This window comes from Nannobrachium achirus, assembly GCF_963921795.1.
Source record: "Nannobrachium achirus genome assembly, chromosome: 8".
NCBI lineage: Eukaryota > Metazoa > Chordata > Actinopteri > Myctophiformes > Myctophidae > Nannobrachium > Nannobrachium achirus.
Genome location: NC_137817.1, coordinates 17,357,118 through 17,376,638, shown reverse-complemented (window position 1 = coordinate 17,376,638; position 19,521 = coordinate 17,357,118). Strand labels below are relative to the sequence as shown.

The 19,521-nt window shown below is 42.7% G+C and overlaps 1 protein-coding gene across 5 annotated transcripts in view; it reads left to right on the top strand.

The window, feature by feature from the left end:
- Window positions 1–19,247, top strand: part of fli1 (Fli-1 proto-oncogene, ETS transcription factor) — a 63,730-nt gene extending 44,483 nt beyond the window's left edge. For all 5 annotated transcript variants that reach the window (XM_080732202.1, XM_080732204.1, XM_080732201.1 and 2 more), the window contains 4 exons: window positions 9,951–10,010; window positions 11,834–11,893; window positions 14,799–14,846; window positions 15,717–19,247. In XM_080732202.1, the coding sequence (XP_080588328.1) occupies window positions 9,951–10,010; window positions 11,834–11,893; window positions 14,799–14,846; window positions 15,717–16,246 (698 nt within the window). In that variant the 3' untranslated portion in view covers window positions 16,247–19,247. The remainder of the gene's footprint in view (window positions 1–9,950; window positions 10,011–11,833; window positions 11,894–14,798; window positions 14,847–15,716) is intronic.
- Window positions 19,248–19,521: the final 274 nt, after the last annotated feature.

The window sequence follows — 19,521 nt, the reverse complement described above, 5'->3', positions numbered from 1 at the left end:
TTTAGAAAATAGGCAGTATTTATATATAAAAAACTAAAGAAAATGTAGACCCTATGTATTTTCATTTGTATGTGTTTTACATTCAGTCTGCAGAAAAAGCCCTGCGCAGCCCTGCGTTGCACTGCAGTCCTGCAGTTAGCCACATTCACACCTGGGAGATGCTCAATAAAATTGCAATTTCCGACTGTTTGCCACCAGACCGCGCTACCGCGCCAGTTGGGTCTAATGCGTCTCACGCAAAAGGTCCCATGATAGCAGTTGCTGAGATGTCAGCCAAGATGTTCACAACTTGTTGGGGAATTCAGGCCTTCCGGTTACAAGCCCATTTCAAACATTTAAGTTGCCACCACCCGTAATCCCGTATTTTCTCGCATTCGGCGGACACACTGAATATTTTTATTTTACCTGCTAAAGGTGCTGAAAGGAATTGGCAGTGCTGGGCAGTAATGAAGTATATTTACTTGAGTACTGTACTTATGTACGCTTTTGGAGTATATGTGCTTTACTTGAGTATTTTTCTCCAATACATTTCAAAGACAAATATTGTACTTTTGACTCCACTACACTTCTAGGCAGGGAAAATTACATTACAGAATTAACCACTTGAGCCCTATTAAAATGATGGTGAAAATTGCCGCTGTACAAGCATCAACGTATTGTGAGCTTGTAGATAGATTGACTATTGACATTTTTTAAACATTCATGTAAATCTTTGGATTCTCAAGTGACGAGTGAAGTCCAAATTCGACTGTGTAACCTTCTTGACCAGTGTCTCTACTTTGAATTACTGGTTTTGAGTACTTTGTCCACCGCTGGTGCTGGTGAATATGAAGCATATTTCTAAGCTATTAAGTAGCCTTTTTTCATTATTCTTTTAAAGTTTGTTTGTGCAATTCAGTTTTTAACCTATTTCAGGCTCTTCGAAATGCTTTCTTTCCTTGTATTGCACCTCCAGCCTCTACCACTGCAATGAAACAGTGGGATTTTGTAATTCCAGTCAGGGATAACTCATATCCTCCGCTTCTGTTCGGTGCAAGGGGAGGTGATGATTCACTGCTATGAGTGTTGTTGTTTTTTTCTTCTGATGAGGCACATTTTGACGTGCATCACAAATGTCACCCAGTACATTCAGACAGGCAACCTTTACGCTGTTGCAATCCCAAGTGGAACAAACTGCACCAAAACATTTTGTTTACCCTGGTGAACCTGTTTGAAGGAAGAACCAGACGTTTTATCTTGAGTTTTGCGTGTGTGTATCCGTCTGTGTGTGTGAGTATGTGTGTGTGTGTGTTCCCTTGAGGGGATTATACTGCACTGTTACTGCAATATATCGTCGTTGTCGGGTGGAAACCTTGTATGTCCAAAATTTTGTATTTATCATTTGAAAAATTAACTAAACTAGTGAAAACAGCCGATCTACAAGCACACAACGCCTCGCACCACGAGGCGTTGTGTGCTTGTAGATCTGCTGTTTTCACTACCTTTGTGCGACGGCCTCGTATGATGAAGCAGGGCCTTACTTTACGAAAACATTTACAAATTTGAAACTTGGAGATACGAGGTTTCTGCCCGACAGTGGCGATATTCAAACTCACTTTCTCTCTACAGACACACACGTGCACACACCCTACACATACACATACTGTAGGCATACTCACGCACGCACGCACGCACACACACACGCACACACGCACACTCTCACACACACTACGTTGTATATACATGTTGTAAACCTTGCCAGAAGTTGCTTCCTCCCATGGCTCCTTTCTCATACAGATGGCTTTTAAAGCACCTGTATTATGGGTATTAAAAAGTTGAGCCTGTCTGGGTCTCTCTCTCTCGCTGGCTCAGACCTTGGGTTAAAAACGGCCCATGACTCGACTCCCCCCCCCCCCCCCCCTCCCCTCGCTCTCTCTCTCGCTTGCTCGTCTTTCTGTCTCTTTTCTTCTCTCTAGTGCTCAGGCCTCCTTGTTTTGACTAAGGCTGGTCCAGCAGCCTAAGTCTCTCAGGAGCGCTGCACCACACCCCAGACCGAAGTGGAAACTGGCTCAACTCACTGTCAGAGAGGAGAGAGAGGGAAAGGGAAAGGGGGGGACAGAAAAAGAGGCCTGGAAAAAAGAAGGAGCATTGAGGGGGTGGGTGGTGGTGGTAGGGTGTAGGAGGAGGGTAGGGTGATGGCGGGTGGTGGTGGGGGGGGGGTGCTTTAACTATTGAAAAGATATACAAGCTCACAGCACGGCACCGAGTGCCACGCTGCGAGCTTGTAGATCTGCTATTTTTGAACAATCGTGAGGATTTGTGCAAGTCTTTGAATATTTCAAGATTTTTTGAAAAAACTATGTTTCTATGTCAGTGGCGCTCAGTGCCACGCTGTGAGCTTGTAGATCTGCTATTTTTCAATAGCTAAAGTATAAAATAATTCCAGGCCCCTCCACCTTGGGCCCTGGTAACTCAGTCCCACTTTCCCCCCCCTTGTGATGCCCCTGTCTGTATACAGATTTCAGGTCTGATTCGCCTGTGCGTGCCCCCCTGAACCTTGGGGCGCAGGCTATTCAGGCCCATGCTGGTTCTTAATTGGACCAGTGGCTGCACATCTAAGAGCGCCCAGGCTTTCTCTCATGTTTTGTCACCTCCCTCTCTCGGTTGGAAGAACGCCAAACCCAGCCACTGGAGTGTCTCTGCACTCTTCAAAGACAAACAAACAAACAACAAACACAGTAATCATTGAAGATCTCTTGCCGCTATGAGATATTGCCCAGAGAAAAGGCTTTGAGACCCAGTTCCAACGCTCAGAACTGCTAGTACACTGTGGGTGTAAGAGAAGCGTAGACGAAGCCACATGACACATTTACTGGGCATCTGTGTTCCTCTCAGCTCCATACCAGACAGAAGCCGCGATTTCTGCCTTCGTTTTCTTTTCAAATTCCAACGTTGTGTTTCGTCTGACGGGTTTTTTTTTTCCTCTCCTCTCTCTTAAGTTTCTTCAACCCCCACCCCCACCACCTTCTTCGAGTCTCTCTCACCGTCTCTCTCTCCCTCTCTCTCTCTCTCTCTCTCACATATCGTCGTTGTCGGGTGGAAACCTTGTATGTCCAAAACGGTTTGTTTTGTGTTCATCAATGATTTAAACTAGTGAAAACAGCCGATCTACAAGCACACAACGCCTCGCACCGCGAGGCGTTGTGTACTTGTAGATCTGCTGTTTTCACTACTTTTGTGCGACGGCATGTACGATGAAGCAGGGCTTTACTTTGTGAAAAAAAAATCAAATTTGAAACTTGGAGATACGAGGTTTCTGCCCGACAGGGACGATATGCTCTTTGCTCTCTCTCTCACGTTTTATTCCCATTTCTCAAATCCTGCTCACTTTTCACTTTTCCTCTCCTCTCCCCAGTGGTGTAAAGTAACTAAGTACATTTACTTAAGTAATGTACTTAAGTACAATTTTTAGGTATTTGTATTTTACTTGAGTATTTCCAATTTCCAATACTTCTACTTCTACTCCACTGCATCTCAAATCAAAATATTGTACTTTTACTCCACTACATTTATTTGAAAACTTTAGTTACTAGTTACTTTGCAGTTGTAAATTATACTATTATAAAACACACATTAACCCACTTTAGCCTTATTTTATACCGTGGCTATTTGAAAATAGCTGATCTGTTGTGAGCTTGTAGATCTGCTATTTTCAAACATTTAGTACTTTTACTTTTGGTACTTTAAGTACATTTCAATACCAATACTTTCATACTTTTACTCAAGTACATTTTGAATTCTGGACATTTACTTGTAAACGGAGTAAATCTACAGTGCAGTATTTATACTTTTATTTAAGTACAAAATGTGAGTACTTTCTCCACCTCTGCCTCTCCCCATCCATGTGTTGCCCCTTCTACCTCACTGTTTCTTGTCTTCTTCATCTCTCCCTTGTTCTCCTTCTTCTTGTTTGCTCCCTCCATCTCCTCTCTCCTGTTTGTGACCCTTCTCTCCTCTCTCCTGGAAGGAGGTAGCCAGCCAGCCCCCTTGTGTTTTTTTTCCTTCTCTTCTCGTGGCACTGGTGCTGCAGGGTTGAGTCGAGGGGGGAAGAGAGGGCCAGTAAAACAAAGAGAGGTTGTCTGCAGGCGAGGGAGGCAGGAAACGCTGGTCTCCCAGGACTTCTCCCCCAGTCGCTGCTCCTTGGCTGTCCTACCGGCCCACACCAGATTGAAACTGACAACCTCCACCGAGTCCCGGCCTACCGCCCTCCTTGTTTTTACTCCCTTTACCTCTTTCTTTCTTTCTTTCTTTCTTTCTGTCTTTCTTCCTCTTTCTCTCTCTCTGCCTTTCTCTCTCTGTTGCTCTTCCTTCTCCCTTCCTTTCTCATCCTCTGATCTCTCGCAGGGGTGTCGCACCAAATTCTGGGCCCTGCGTACGAGGATTCACTCACATGCTCACTCATGTGCTTTAACTATTGAAAAATAGCTTTCTACTGTATGTTTCTATATCAGTGGTGCTCAATCCTTTTCATATGATATGTATTTGGCCACGGACCCCCATCTCAAAATATGTTGTTCCAGGGACCCCCCTGAAGCAAAATTTGAGTTACAAGTGTTTGCTTAAAAAATACATATATTCAAAGATTTGCACACATTTTCACGACTTTTCAAAAATAGTAGATCTCGCTGCGCGGCACCGTGAGCTTGTATATCTGCTATTTTTCAATAGCTAAAGTATAAAATAATTCCAGGCCCCTCCACCTTGGGCCCTAGTAAATCAGTCCCATTCCCCCCCCCCCCCCCCCCCCCTTGTGACGGCCCTGGGCTTGGACATCGCATCCCATTACTTCCTCCTGTTCCGTTTGACTTTTCCAACGTCACCGTTCTTTCGTTTTTTTGGCCCCCCTCCCGCCTCTGTGGTGCTCTCTGCGTTCAACCACAGACAGACAGACAGGGGAGAGAGTCAACTCTTTGTCTGGCCCCTGCTAGGAACGGGGCCCTCTAAAGCAACAGCGGGGGTTAAAAGTTGAAAAGTTAGAAATTAGAGAAAAAAAGATCAAAAGGTCCCCTAAACGGCGGGAAATGTGACCAAGAGGCCAATTCTCTAAAGAAACAGAGAACAAGTGAGGGTAAGGGAAATAAGGCAAAATAACATCCTGTGAAAGTACTTTAGAAGATGTGATTGGTTTTGAAATCCTTTTTTTTTTACTCACTGGTTGGCATCTTACAGCATGACTGTCCAATAAGCGAGACAGAGGGGCAGATTAACAGACATTCTTAATCTTTTATGGTCGAATAGAGTAAAGAGTGAACATTTGGATGGAGCTGTAAAGGGAAGTGGAGGAATACTCTCATTTAGTGCGTTTCATTATGAATGAAGCCACACAGTAGGGGCAGCAGGTTCTGTAATTATGAAACCAATGTATTTTACATCCAGGAGAGGGCAGCATTGTACAATATTTGGGAAAGTATTGACATGACATGGCACTAGTAGCAGACTGTGAGAGCAGTGATGGTGAGTCACCAAGACCTCGTAAAGTTTGGCCTGTGAAGATGAATCGGGTCGAGATGCACATCAGAATGTGGTAGTGCATGTTACTTTTTACTTTACTTTTGCTCTCTCTTCAGGCACGTGCACACATAGACATTAGACATCAAAGGGGGCTTGAGCCCCTGCCCTTTTACCCGTCTTTAAAAAGTGCCCTCTCCAGACCATGAATGCAATTTTCACTATGGTGAAAGAAATGCAAATGCCCCCCCCCCCCCCTTTCCATGCCATACCTGAAGGCTGCATTCAAGAGAATTGTCTTGTCCAAACTCTCCTGAACTGGAATGCAGGATCTTATGCTAAAAGAATTGCCCTGTCTGTGTAGAAATCCATGCCGCTACACCACATTTCCAGTATCGACTTGATTATGCTTAGTTTAGTGTGTTATCAAGTACCAAAAATAGCCAACCTATTAGGTCTGCTATTTTTTAAATGTTCACCAAACACCCTTTTAGAAATGTCAGCCCCTGCCTCTCTAACATTCTCTGCATGTCCCTGTCTCTCAAGATGCACATCAAAATGTGATAGTGCATCTTACTTTTTACTTTACTCTTGCTCTCCCTTCATCTTGAAATAGCCACACAGCAGACAGCACACACGTGCACAGCACAGACACATGCACAGACATGTATAGGCATGGTGTGTCCATAGCTACCCCACTGGGAGTTGGTCAAACAATACTATGAATAACAAAAGGTAGACTTGTGACTGATATGTGACACTGTCTGAATTGTACTTATCTAGTCCACATCATCCATCACCTAGACTGGAGCTACACACCCCCAAATTTGGAAAATAGCAGATCTAGAGGCTCACAATCACAACACAGTGTGAGCTTGTAGACCTTTAGTCACTATTGTCGCTATTCCTGACGTCACAAGGAATGGCCTGGGCAGATTTAAGAAGCACAGCACTGCCCTAACCTGGTTCCTCTTACGCTCAAGAAACAACTGTTCAACAGTACAGTACTAGTGTAGGACTGAGACAGCATGTATTCATGGAGGGGGACATCCACAGCTGCCACTATAATAAAAGTATCACCTCCTGACCTCCTAACAGCATGCTGATGTCAGCTGCTGTCCTTTGTAGGCAGGGGCGTCACACCAAATTCTGGGCCCTGGGTACAAGGATTCACTGCGGGCCCCCCATGAATGTTAACTATTGAAAAATAGCAGATATACAAGCTCACAGCGCGGCACCGAGTGCCGCGCTGTGAGCTTGTAGATCTGCTATTTTTGAAAAATCGTGAAAATGTGTGCCAAGAAACCTATGTTTCCATGTCAGTGATGCTCAAACTTTTTCATGTGACGGACCCCCCCATCTCAAAATATTTAGTTCCAGGGACCCCCCAGAAGCAAAATTTGAGTTACAAATGTTCACTTAAAAAATACATATATTCAAAGATTTGCGCACATTTTCACGACTTTTCAAAAATAGCATCTGCTATTTTTCAATAGCTAAAGTTACTAGGGCCCCTCCACCTTGGGCCCTAGTAACTCAGTCCCACTTTCCTACCCCTTGTGACGCCCCTGTTTGTAGGCACCGTTACGCCGCTTCCTTCCAGCCCCCGTGTGGCCCTCCGAGGTACACCACAGACAAAAAGATATCTCACATGATAAGACCATGAAAGGCATGTAGGACACCACGCAACCACGCGGGCAGAAAAGTGTATCTGACCACCACACCTATATATGTTCCCCATCCAGCCGAGGAGGAGGACACGATGTTCAACTGTTTTGACCCACAACAATGCTAACGACCAAGGGCATTGTTTGGTTGCCATGCTAGCCAAACCACTGTGAAATTGAGTCGACTTCCAATTTAGAGACGAATGCACCGCAGCGCTTTTGATGCCCTGATGATCGGGAGAGATACTTCCCGTTTTATCTATACCTGTCACAGTGATTGATTGCATTTGGAAGCTTTCCAGTTTCCCAAACACTAGCCTACTGAATGGTTTTGAACTTCACAGACATTTGTTTTCTTCCTGGCTTTTAATACTGCTTGACCATGTTTGCCATGTATACTTTCATGTGGTCTATGTTGATACTGCATGTTGTTTTGTTTCTTTCTTGTTGTGTTTTAATATGTTTTTTCTCTTGCTCTGTTTAGCTTGTTCTTAAAATCTTGTTCAGCACTTTGGTTCGATCTTGGTCGTTGGAAATTTGCTATATAAATAAAGTTTGATTTGATTTGATTTGATAGGGACCCTTACCAGCTTTTGCTGCATATCAGGCAGTCATAAAAAGCCTGAAATGTGTGTGTGTGTGTGTGTGTGTGTGTGTGTGTGTGTGTGTGTGTGTGTGTGTGTGTGTGTGTGTGTGTGTGTGTGTGTGTGTGTGTGTGTGTGTGTGTGTGTGTGTGTGTGTGTGTGTGTGTGTGCGTGCGTGCGTGTGTGCGTGCATTAGTGTGTGCGTGACCACATCCTTGTCTGTGCTAGCATGCAAGTGTGTGTGTGTTCACATACTGTAGTGTACAGTATGTGTCTGACTGCAGGTCAACGATTGGGGCATTTGTTGATTTCAGAGCTTCACCCCCAGCTCTGTGCAACCTCCTCAAGCAACCTTTAAAAAATGGATTTGACCGGGCCAGATATCCTCTGAGTTTCTTGGACAGTGTTTTGATATAGAGAAAAATATTTCTTGTTGACATTGCTCTCTCCCTTCATTTCTATGGATGCATGATAACGGCTAAATAATACACATCAACACTTTTTCCGGCAGGGGCGTCAATTGGGTATGGCAGGGGTATGCAGCTGCTATACCCTGGGTCCAGGGGGGAAAATAAATGTTACTTTTAAATATAAATCCATGAATGTCTCTTTGTCTATCTGTGCTGGTTATTATGTTGTTAAATTACAGTAAAATAACTACAAATGCAACATTTAACAAAATGGTCACTTTAACAAGGTATTATAATTATATTCTCCACACTTGTATTCTCCCCAGCTTGACAAAATGGTAGCCTATATTCCCAGGTTCCGTTTAGCTGCACTTGAACAACCATTCCAGGCTGCCATATCCAGCCCTAGAAACTGTAGAAACCGGTGTAAAAAACTGACAAAACTGTTTTTTTTTAGACATTGTGAAAATAGCCGATCTACATGCTCACAACGCCTCGCAGCAAACGCAGCGGCGCTGTGAGCATGTAGATCGGCTATTTTCACAATAGAACTGTGTTATACAAAATGTAATGCCTCTTTTCCATGAGGACTCCCATCTTTGCCATACCCTAGCTTTTGCTGAACTGACGCCACTGTTTTCCGGTTGAACATTATTTTGTTTTTATGATGCAACCATTTGACAAAGTATGAATGGGCTTTTTAGTCAGCAGCATCTGCAACAGTGCCTGCCTGGTGATGATGATGCAGTTAAGACGTCTAGTCTGGGACTGAATCTTGTCAGTATCCTCCCTTCCTATTAAGAGTTGTTTGGATACCAATACCAGTATCAGGAATTGGAAAGCTGAAGATACTTCCTAAAATGCTGGTATCGGTGCCATGCTATGCCAGTCTATGCCATACCCATACCACAAAATGAATTACATGATGATATGTCATTTACACTTACAGTAATCAAATATTTTGTATTTTGAGTTGATGTTGCACACTTTTGCACTACTGTTTCATATCTCTGCTGTCGGGCCGAAACCTCCTAACTCCAAAATGTTCATTTTCGGGAAAACGAGCTCAAGTGGAGTTAGGAGGTTTTGACCCAAGGCCTTTTTACTACTGTTCATTGGTTCAATATTAGTTTAACCAACACACAGACGTAAAGGGTGTTCAATAGCACATATTTATGAAAAAAAGAGAGGGTCAATCGGGTGGAGTTAGCTGGTTTGGCAGAAAGTGTGGAGTTAGGAGGTTTTGTCCCAAGCACTTTTTACTACTTTCCATTGGTTCAATATTATTTTAACCAACACTTAGATGTAAAGGGTGTTCAATAGCCCTGATTTGTACCAACAAATCAAAAACCTCAAAAATTGAGTTAAGAGGTTTTGGCCAGACAGTGACGATATATTTTAAAATGTGTATTTAATTCCTAGATCAGTGGTTTTCAGTATGGTTTAATAAAGCAAGGAGAGAGCGTGGCCTCCCCCCAGGAAGCAGAGATGCTGTTCTGTGTTGATGTGGTAGCAGGTGGTGCTATGAGATGCTTAGCTAATCACACACCCACAGCACAGACACTACTTTTTTATTGCCGTTAAATGACGCTTGGGCTGAAGAGTAATGCAGCATAAAGGGTTTCACTGGCATTGGCAGGCTTCACATTGAATTGTTCTCCAGTTGAACTTAAGTGCGTAGGAGGTGTTGTCTTGTCTTGTTCTGTTCTATCTCTATTTTGTCTCGACCAGATATAACATATTCATATTTCAAATGAATAATTCAAATGTTTTCTCTTGTTTTTCTTTCTTTTTTTTTTTAGACCCTTCGTATGATGCGGTACGGCGGACAGGATGGTCAAACAACATGCACAGTGGCAAAGGTGAGAGCAGTGACGAAAGCTGTGCTGTACGATAATCACTTAAGGTTGAACTGTTGAATTGTTCCCTTCCCCCCCGACATTCATCATCTTATAATTAAGGGCATTGGGATCGTTTTCAGTAACACAATGGCTTGTGATCACCATTCCCCTCGCTTATTAGTCAGTGGGGCAGGATATGGCACACTGCAGAATCAGAATCGGTATACTTTCTTATTACCAGTTATGTGTGCACAAATTTGTCTCAGCACGGTTGGTAAACATTTGAATTATTTACTAGAACTAGAAATATTCACTCCCTGAAGAAATTGCTAGAAGCTGTATATGATTATGCAAGTAGAGGCTGGTATAGCAGTATAGGTAATACGTAAATAAATATGAATTGTTGGATAAATAATAAATACATTCCACAATCCACACTGCACTTCATAAATGAAGCAATTATTGCACTTGCGTGTATTGAGTAGCAATCAAGTGTACATAAACTGAGGGGAGCTTTACATTTCAACTTACAGTATACTGTATATAGACAACCCTCTTTGGTTGTTTTATTGCTCCCAAGCAATAGTTTAAGAAACTAATTAAATCTAAGTGAAACTGAAATGATCCATACATGAGAAACAATATTTTCTTTCCTTTCTGCCTCGTGATCAATATAAGATATTACCATGAGAATTGGGTTTCCTTATATACAGCAGCATATACATTTACTTTAATATACAGTATCAATGGTTTTAATCAGTTGTTCTTTTTGTGCCCAAGGCATACCAATGCAACACCTCAAGACACTCCTGTATTCATAGCAGAAATATTTTAATTATGAATAAATAATATGAATTGATATAAGAATAAAAATGCATTTTCAACTACAGTATAATGACCCAAATAAGGTCTCTCTCTCTCTCTCTCTCTCTCTCTCTCTCTCTCTCTCTCTATATATATATATATATATATATATATATATATATATATATATATATATATATATATATATATATATATATATATATATATATATATATTAATGTTTAACTATGTATATACAGTATACATTGCAATAATAATGTGTGCTTATCACAAAATCATCAGTGTGCCTCAGCACACCATTTGGGTACCACTGCATTAAACTTGCATGGGAGAATGGACTCACTTGAAAATCAGTGAGGCAATGAGAGCCCCAGAGGACAGAGAGAGATGGAGACAACTGGTCAACATAGGATAGGATAGGATAGGATAGGATAGGATAGGATAGGATAGGCAAGGCATTACACTACCTGGTTTGTTCTGATGCGGTAAACCCACACCCACCGGGCAGTCTGTGCAAACGCCCCAAGTATGTGCTAATACCATCTGACCCATGTCTGGGATCATCCAGAGGGGAGTTCCAACATCTACAAAGTACACATGCAAAGCAGACCACCAAAGATTAAACCTTCTGCCTGCTGTCAGACCATGAGGAGCGGGTAGTTAAAAGTACTGGGTGCAGCCACAAGCTTCTGCTCTGTTTGCTTTGGCCAGACCCTGACATGCCATTAAGATGTGTAGCCTGGTTATACATGGCCTAGTGATTCTCTCTCTCTCTCTCTCTCTCTCTCTCTCTCTCTCTCTCTCTCTCTCTCTCTCTCTCTCTCTCTCTCTCTCTCTCTCTCTCTCTCTCTCTCTCTCTCTCTCTCTCCTTCTCTCTCCCACTCTTGCCTTGCTTAAATTTATCTTTTCAATTTCTCTCCGTTACACACTCTCACCCACTGTCACTCTCTTTGTCAATGTCTCTCTCTTTGTTTCTTGGTCCCTCATGTTCTCATTTCCCCCCAAACCTCCTTCTGCAGGCTCACCAGTGGTTACTCAGAATGTCTCCAAGTCCACTGAGCAGCCCAGACCCCAGCCAGGTACATCACTCAACATAATAGCATGGAATAGAATAGAATGCATGGCCATGCATGTATGTATGCAGTGTGCCTGTGTGTGTGCGTGCATGTGTGCGTGCGTGTGTGCGCGTGTGCAAGAGTTTGTATAGTGTATTCATTAAGGGTGCAACAATACATGTATTTGTATTGAACCGTTCGCCACAAGGGTGTACCGAACCGAATGACCCTGTACCGAACAATACAATACAATACAATACCACTCCACTTCCACATTCCCCTGGAACCCCCTCAAGGACCCCTAGGGGTCCGCAGAGCCCACTTAGGGCCCGTTCACAATGAGCCGAACCCGGGGCCGAGGATCCCCGACAAGATTTCGGGAGGACCCCCCGGGAAAATCGTTTGGTCGGCCCCGGAATCGGTCTTGGGCTTGAACAGTACCCCGACACGGGTTAGATCGGATTATGTTAATTAGCTTTTTTATGACCTCGGGACTCGTCGGGAGCACTCACGATAATATCAAAAAAGCTTGATATTGTCGGGTCATCGGGTAGGAATCCTTTACAGTTATTGTCGTCTGAATGAGCTCACGGGATTGCTTCAGATTATATGAAGCCAGCTCCTCCCTTTTTAGGCTGCGCAGAGTGTAGGCTATTCGGTCACCTCACAATAGAACAGCCTACACTTTTATTATTATTATTAGCCTACTTACTTTTTACTTTAGCCTACTCTCTCCCTAAAATGTTGTAATCACTTGTTCAAAAACGTTATAGCCTATAGCGTTCTTTTTTCTTCTTCTGCGCAGTCATTTGGCGACAAGGCAGTGCATTCTATCGCCTCACGAAAGCCTTTCCCCATATAGGCTATATATAATATATTCTTTATATTTATAAAAGATAATATTAATCACCATTTGAAACGCCTGTTTCAAATAAGCGCACGGTTCAAGCGCCTGGGCCGTTATTTCTTATTTGCAATTAATATTATCCTTATTATGTTTTATATAAGAGCCCGGGCTATTATTTGTTTGGTTGTTTGGTATTATTTGCTATTTATTCAACTTAACTGGTCATTTATGTTGCATGGCAGTGGTGCGCTGAAAACAGCAAATCTACAAGCTCACAGCAGTGCTGTGACAGCACGTTGCAAGTGCAGCCACTGCTGGATCAGAATAACTCATTACCTGTTGCTGCCTCTTTTTATCCAGTCCGCATTTTGAAGAAGTAATCCATTATTTTGAGGTGCAAGGGGAATGTAGAAGGCTCAATACTATAATGGTTTAATGTCAGGAATGGATAGTGGAGTGGTCATGTCAGCGAGTCAGAACACCGCAGCTGCAGGACTTCTGCGCTAATTGGGTCGTTGGCTCGTTGACTACAGACCTAGATGTGTGTGTGTGTGTGTGTGTGTGTGTGTGTGTGTGTGTGTGTGTGTGTGTGTGTGTGTGTGTGTGTGGAAAGGGAGAGGACGCGTCGTTCATGTTCAAGTTCAAACTCTCACGCAACATGTCGCTTTGATGTCATGCAGAATGTAATGCGCAATTTCCTATTGATCAGATACACACCTGAAAGTATTCACGCTGATTAACAGTTAATTTGAGCAGTGATGGTAAAAGTAGGCCTAATCAGTGAGAATGCTTTCAGGTGAGCCTTTCTCCGTGCTCAAAGGCCAAGTAAAAAAAAAAAAGAGAGAGAGATTAATAAACTTGAACTCTGTCGGTCCACCGCCTCATCCAAGCTTTCAACCAACTGTCCAAAAAGGAAAATGGACATGTATGGTTCATTTAGTTCCATTACACTGTCAGGGTATTGCATATCACCTAAAACCGGATTAATTCTTCAAAATGTGGACTACATCACATCACAGATGCAGCACTCAAGGTAATTAAATGTCAGACCAAACCTCACCGTTGTGACTCCGACCAAGCCAAATATATTAGCCTATCTTATATAAATATAATAACGATATTATATATCCCCACGTGTGGGGAAAGGCTTTTTTGAGAGGTGATAGAATAGGGTGGTAGAATAGGGTGGTTGGGCCCATTAAATATAAAAAAAAAACTCTTTAAGAGGCTGCGCAAACAAAGAAAAGGAAAAAAAAGCAAAGGGGCAAATACACGTTATAGCCTACACAGTAGGTCTATATGTAGGCTGGTAACGTGTCCGTTGGCTTCACGCTGGTCGCAACGACTTCACTTTTAGCGTTTCTTGGTTATAGACCTATTCATTCTTTATTTTTTATTCTATTGGTCGGCAATGTGCGAGCCCATGGCACCATCCGCGACCCCACGTTGGGTCGGGACACATAGTTTGAGAACCGCTGCCACTTTCTCAATCCGTGGAGGCTGGAGCCTTGTTTCTTTATTCAATCAACTGCCAGAAAAAATAAAAGTGAGTGAAGAAAGAGAGAGAGAGAAAAACACTCTTGATTTTATCCCTCTTGAGGGGGCGGAATTTTCATCTAGTCGCGTCTCTCATGGCACCACCCCCCCCGAGATCGTGGGTGGCTAGAATCGCGAGACGTCGGTCTCATTTGTAATGGTCTGAGATATTTCACTTGGCACAGCGGGATATACCGGGCCCGATCGCAAGACAGAGGATCGCTGTCGTTTGAAATGAACACCGATAAACCCCCGGGCACGACATCTGATCCTACCCAACATCGCGTTTAGTGTGTGAGGCTCTTTAAACCACTACCCTAGAGGTTGGGTACCGCATTGTTCAAAGTTATTTACCATTCATTACCATTATACAGTGGAGTACCCAGCAAGTACTATTACCTGCATAGTCAAAGTAAATCTAGGAGCTGCTAATGTGTTATCCTGGACATGCAACGCGTAATATTCTGTATTCTTTTACTGTGTGACCACATCACGTACCACCACTCTTGCATTCAGTAAGACATTTCTTTCTCCCTCTGCCCACAGATCCCTACCAGATTCTGGGTCCTACAAGTAGCCGTCTAGCCAACCCAGGTAAGATGATGAACGATGGTAGTGTACAGTATATGGCCTTGTGTGTCGTTCTAGTAAAATATATCTCCTGCATCCTTTCACTGCGTTATTGGGTGTACAGTATTTCCCTTTTTTGTGAAATATTATGAAATGGCTCTAAAGTGCACTTTTGTTCGGTGATGTCAGTGGATGAGGAATGGAGTCATGGATGACGTTTTTAATATTGTATAATAATAATAAATCTATTTGATTGTGTCCTTGCTGAATGTGCATCGGCATTCAAATCTGCTCTCTCTGTCAGTGTCAATGTTACTTATGTTACTCTCCAAACTGCAGACTATTATCTGACCTGTATTTCTTGCCTCTGCCTATTAGCACCCAGGGCTGCCGCACTGCCGCACCAAATTCTGGGCCCTGGGTACAAGGATTCTGGGAACGCATTATTTATTACGCGTTATTTTGTGCTTTTACTATCTTTGAAAAATAGCAGATATACAAGCTCACAGCGCAGCACCAAGTGCCGTGCTGCGAGCTTGTAGATCTGCTATTTTGAAAAATCGTGAAGATTTGTGCAAGTCTTCAAATCCTTCTAAGGTTTTTGGAAAAACATATGTTTCTAAGTCAGTGGTGCTCAAACCTTTTCATGTGAAGGACCCCACTATGATATATATTTGGCCACAGACCCCCATTTAGTTCCAGGGACCCCCCAGAAGCTCAGAAACGGGCCGTGAGCTTGTATATCTGCTATGTTTCAATAGCTAAAGTATAAAATAATTAACGCCCATTCACCTTGGGCCTTAGTAACTCAGTCCCACTCCCCCCCCTGTTGTGATGCCCCTATTAGCACCTCTTGCCTGACCGCTGTTCATTTTATCTGACCTCTGTCCCCAGGCTCTGGACAGATCCAACTGTGGCAGTTCCTGCTGGAGCTCCTGTCCGACAGCGCCAACGCCGGCTGCATCACCTGGGAGGGAACCAACGGCGAGTTCAAGATGACGGACCCGGACGAGGTGGCGCGGCGCTGGGGCGAGCGCAAGAGCAAGCCCAACATGAACTATGACAAGTTGAGCCGCGCGCTGCGCTACTACTACGACAAGAACATCATGACCAAGGTGCACGGCAAGCGCTACGCCTACAAGTTTGACTTCCACGGCATCGCGCAGGCCCTGCAGCCACACCCCACCGAGTCCTCCATGTACAAGTACCCCTCGGACCTGGCCTACGTGCCCTCCTACCATGCCCACCAGCAGAAGGTCAACTTCGTGTCGCCCCACCCCCCGTCCATGCCAGTCACCTCCTCTAACTTCTTTGGACCCACCCCCACGTACTGGAGCTCGCCCCCCGCGGGGATCTACCCTAACCCCGGCGTTCCCCGCCACCCCAACACCCACGTCCCGTCCCACCTGGGCAGTTACTACTAATACACAACCCACCTTTGACCCCCCCCCTTCCCCCCAAAACCTCCTTTTCACCCCTTTTTTCCCCCCACAACTAAGTCCACAATCGCTGACGTGCACTCGCAGACAACGCCAAACCAACTAAGACTGAATTCACGAGGAAACTCTTGAGAAGATTCCATGCTCTTAAACGGCAAAATGAAGGATGCTTAAACCAAAAAGGAGGTTTTCTTTTTCGTGTGTGTGCAAGAATTTATATGCAAGAATTTATAAACAACTGGATGCTATGGTCCAAAAGATGGAATACTACTTAACTTTACAAGACTAGTGACTGTTTCCATGTTTTGTTTATGTATTTGGACGTGCGTCTGTATTTCCTGTGCCTTTCTCCTACCCCATGCCTCTGGAAAGCTGCACCTACGGGCCAGTTAAAGTGCCTTCCCCAAACTCTGACACGATGACACCCACACAGTCACAGCAACAGGACGGGACAATGGACAGAAGCCTCCTCCCTCCATCCCCTCTACCAGACATGGGCCTATTCTTTATGGGTCTCAATCTAACATGCTCCTCAGTACATTTATGTACATTAAAGCTTTAAAGCATCTGCCTTTTTTCACCGTCTCCGGCTCTGCTGGGCATCTCTGATTCCCGTCCACATCTGTCTAACGTTATGTTCCCCGCGTCACGTCTCGTCTGCTCATCCGTTTGTCTGCAATCCCTTTATGTGTGTGTGGAGGGTCTTCTGGAAACCGTTGGACAACCTTTGTAGGGGAGGGGAGGCATCTCCCAGAGAAATGGACTTTTCTCAGCACTGAATGAAATTTGGCAACTGGAATATGCCATTCACAATTTAATTTATCCTCCAAACTGGAAGGCTAGAGAAGAGTTGGAAAGGCCAGAGTTGGAAGCGCTGTATGTTTTCCAGACCTTGGGTCAACAATTAATTGAAATCTTTTCAATTACAGAGCAAGTGTTTTGTGTAAGTCTGCCTGGAGCGAAAGATGGGCAGTGTATGCACTTTTGAGTCATGACCATTGGCTCCATTGTGCTGGAGAGAGGGGAAAAAGGTAATTGAAACAATTTGTGATAGTAATTCAACCCAGGTCTCATGTTTTCAGGGGCCCACACACCAGGCTGTTAAATGTTTGCCAGGCTGTTTGCCTTTCAGCTGTGCCATTCCCAGATGTTTCATTGCTGGACCAAGTACAGTATTAATGTGAATGTCTTCTGGTTTGTGAAACATGCGTAAAGGGATACCCTACAACAAAATCAAACTTTGTCAGACATTACACCATACAGCAGAAATATTTCATGAAAAGTGAATCACTATAGCTTACACTCTGTGGTCAATGAGAATAAGATAAACCCTAAAGATACTTTATGCAGCATCTACTTGCTTGAATTCAGTTAGTGCACATCTACAATTTGTTTCCTTTTCTTCCAAAAAACCACTTGGTGGATGCTTTTATTCAAAGTGCCTTTTATTTTTAGCGTGGTTAACAAGTGTGGGAATGGAGCCTTTAACCTTGGCAGTTTTAGTGCTAATCCACAGTATACCCACGAGGCTACAGAGTATTACTGCCTGTTGGAATAGCATTGGATTTTACCAATCATTGTAAAAAAAAATACATAAAACACCTCTAAATCCGACAAGAGCTCTGACAATTTTTGATTTTGAAGTGGACTCTTGACAACGGCGGTTGTCATGGTCGCTCTTCCTCCATCAAGGCCAGTCAGGACCTGCCCTTTAGGTCAACTCAAAGAAGTGACTTTACAGTAAGTCATGTCATTTTAACAATCAGCATACCGTTTTCAGTGTATCAGGTCTGGATCTTAATCGGAGAGCATGTGATTTTGAATGTTAGTTTGTCATTGTTGATATAAAGACCAAACAGCCAAACACATATGCATCTCAAATCAGGATTCAAGCTTAATGTTAACAGTATTATGTCAAAGCATGTCCACATTCAGGTGTTAATGTTCTTCTTCATGGAAAAAAAAACAAGTATTACTTTAAAAATAACTGAAAGTGGACACTTGAAAATAAATTACTTGGGAATAAGTAGTTTATCAAAACCGATAATAGTATGACAAGATGAAACAAAGAAATCCTCAGATTCGCGAATGCTGTGCGTTCGTCAGACCTATTTTCTATTATTTTGTAAGCAACAGTCAACTAGGCATTAAAGCAACTTACTGTATAAATTAAGCAGAGTTATTTTCATATGTGACACAGTATTAAAAGAAAATCAAGAGAATTAATACGAGTTGACCTCGGTCAAAAATGCAAACCTTTTGAAGTCCGTTTCTGCTACATAGTATGTTCAACATTTGAAGGGTTTTTTATCTGTACATTTGGGCAATACATTTTTACATTGTATGTTGTTGTTTTTTTTTTTGTTATCGTTATTATTATTTCTGAAATTTGGTTTGTAACGTCCTCAGTGCCTTGAAGTGCACAAGATATTGTCTCGTTAATTCTACCACAAATGCCTGCTTGAGTCTTAATCAAATAGCCAACTTAAGGGGATTTTTTTGTACATTATATACAACATACAATGAATATGGATGTTTTTCATTGTTAAATTACGTTTCCTGCCTAATAACCCCTGGAATTGGCAGCTTATCCTGTGCCTTAACATTTGCCAGGTATATTATGCAAAAAACATTAATAAATTAAAATTACAGACATATACTATCTACAGCCAGTTTCTCTTAAGGTCACCTAGCTTTAAATGAACAAATAAAAAGGAACATGTCATTTGTAGCATGAAGAAAACGTTTTAAATATGTACCCTTAACTACCATGTTTCAAGAGCGTTAATATTCATCGAAAAGGGAACAGTGCTACTTATACGCAATGTATTTTGGATATCAAATATATATATATAAATATATATATATGTGTAATTTTGCAATTAACCAGTGTATTATTATTATTATTGTCATTCCTGCAATGTATGAAGTAATACCTTTTGAAAAAGGGCTTTTGTATAGGAAACAAATGTGACAAAATAAATGTTTTTACCTCTCAGGTTGCCCTCCATTGTCTGCCAATTGCCTTAACAGAATGCAAAGCCTTACATTCCTAATGTTGATATTTGACACATAACTTGTCTCCAGCTATTGAATACTCCCTTTTATGCAATCTCTGCTTCATATACAAAGTGGTCGACTTCAGTGAGAGACTCATACATCATCTCTAATCACTTGGTAAATACGCTTGGGGATCTTAATTTGTCTTGATTATCCATGGAAATATTATTGTACATTTTCTAGTGGTGTAAGAAATCGAG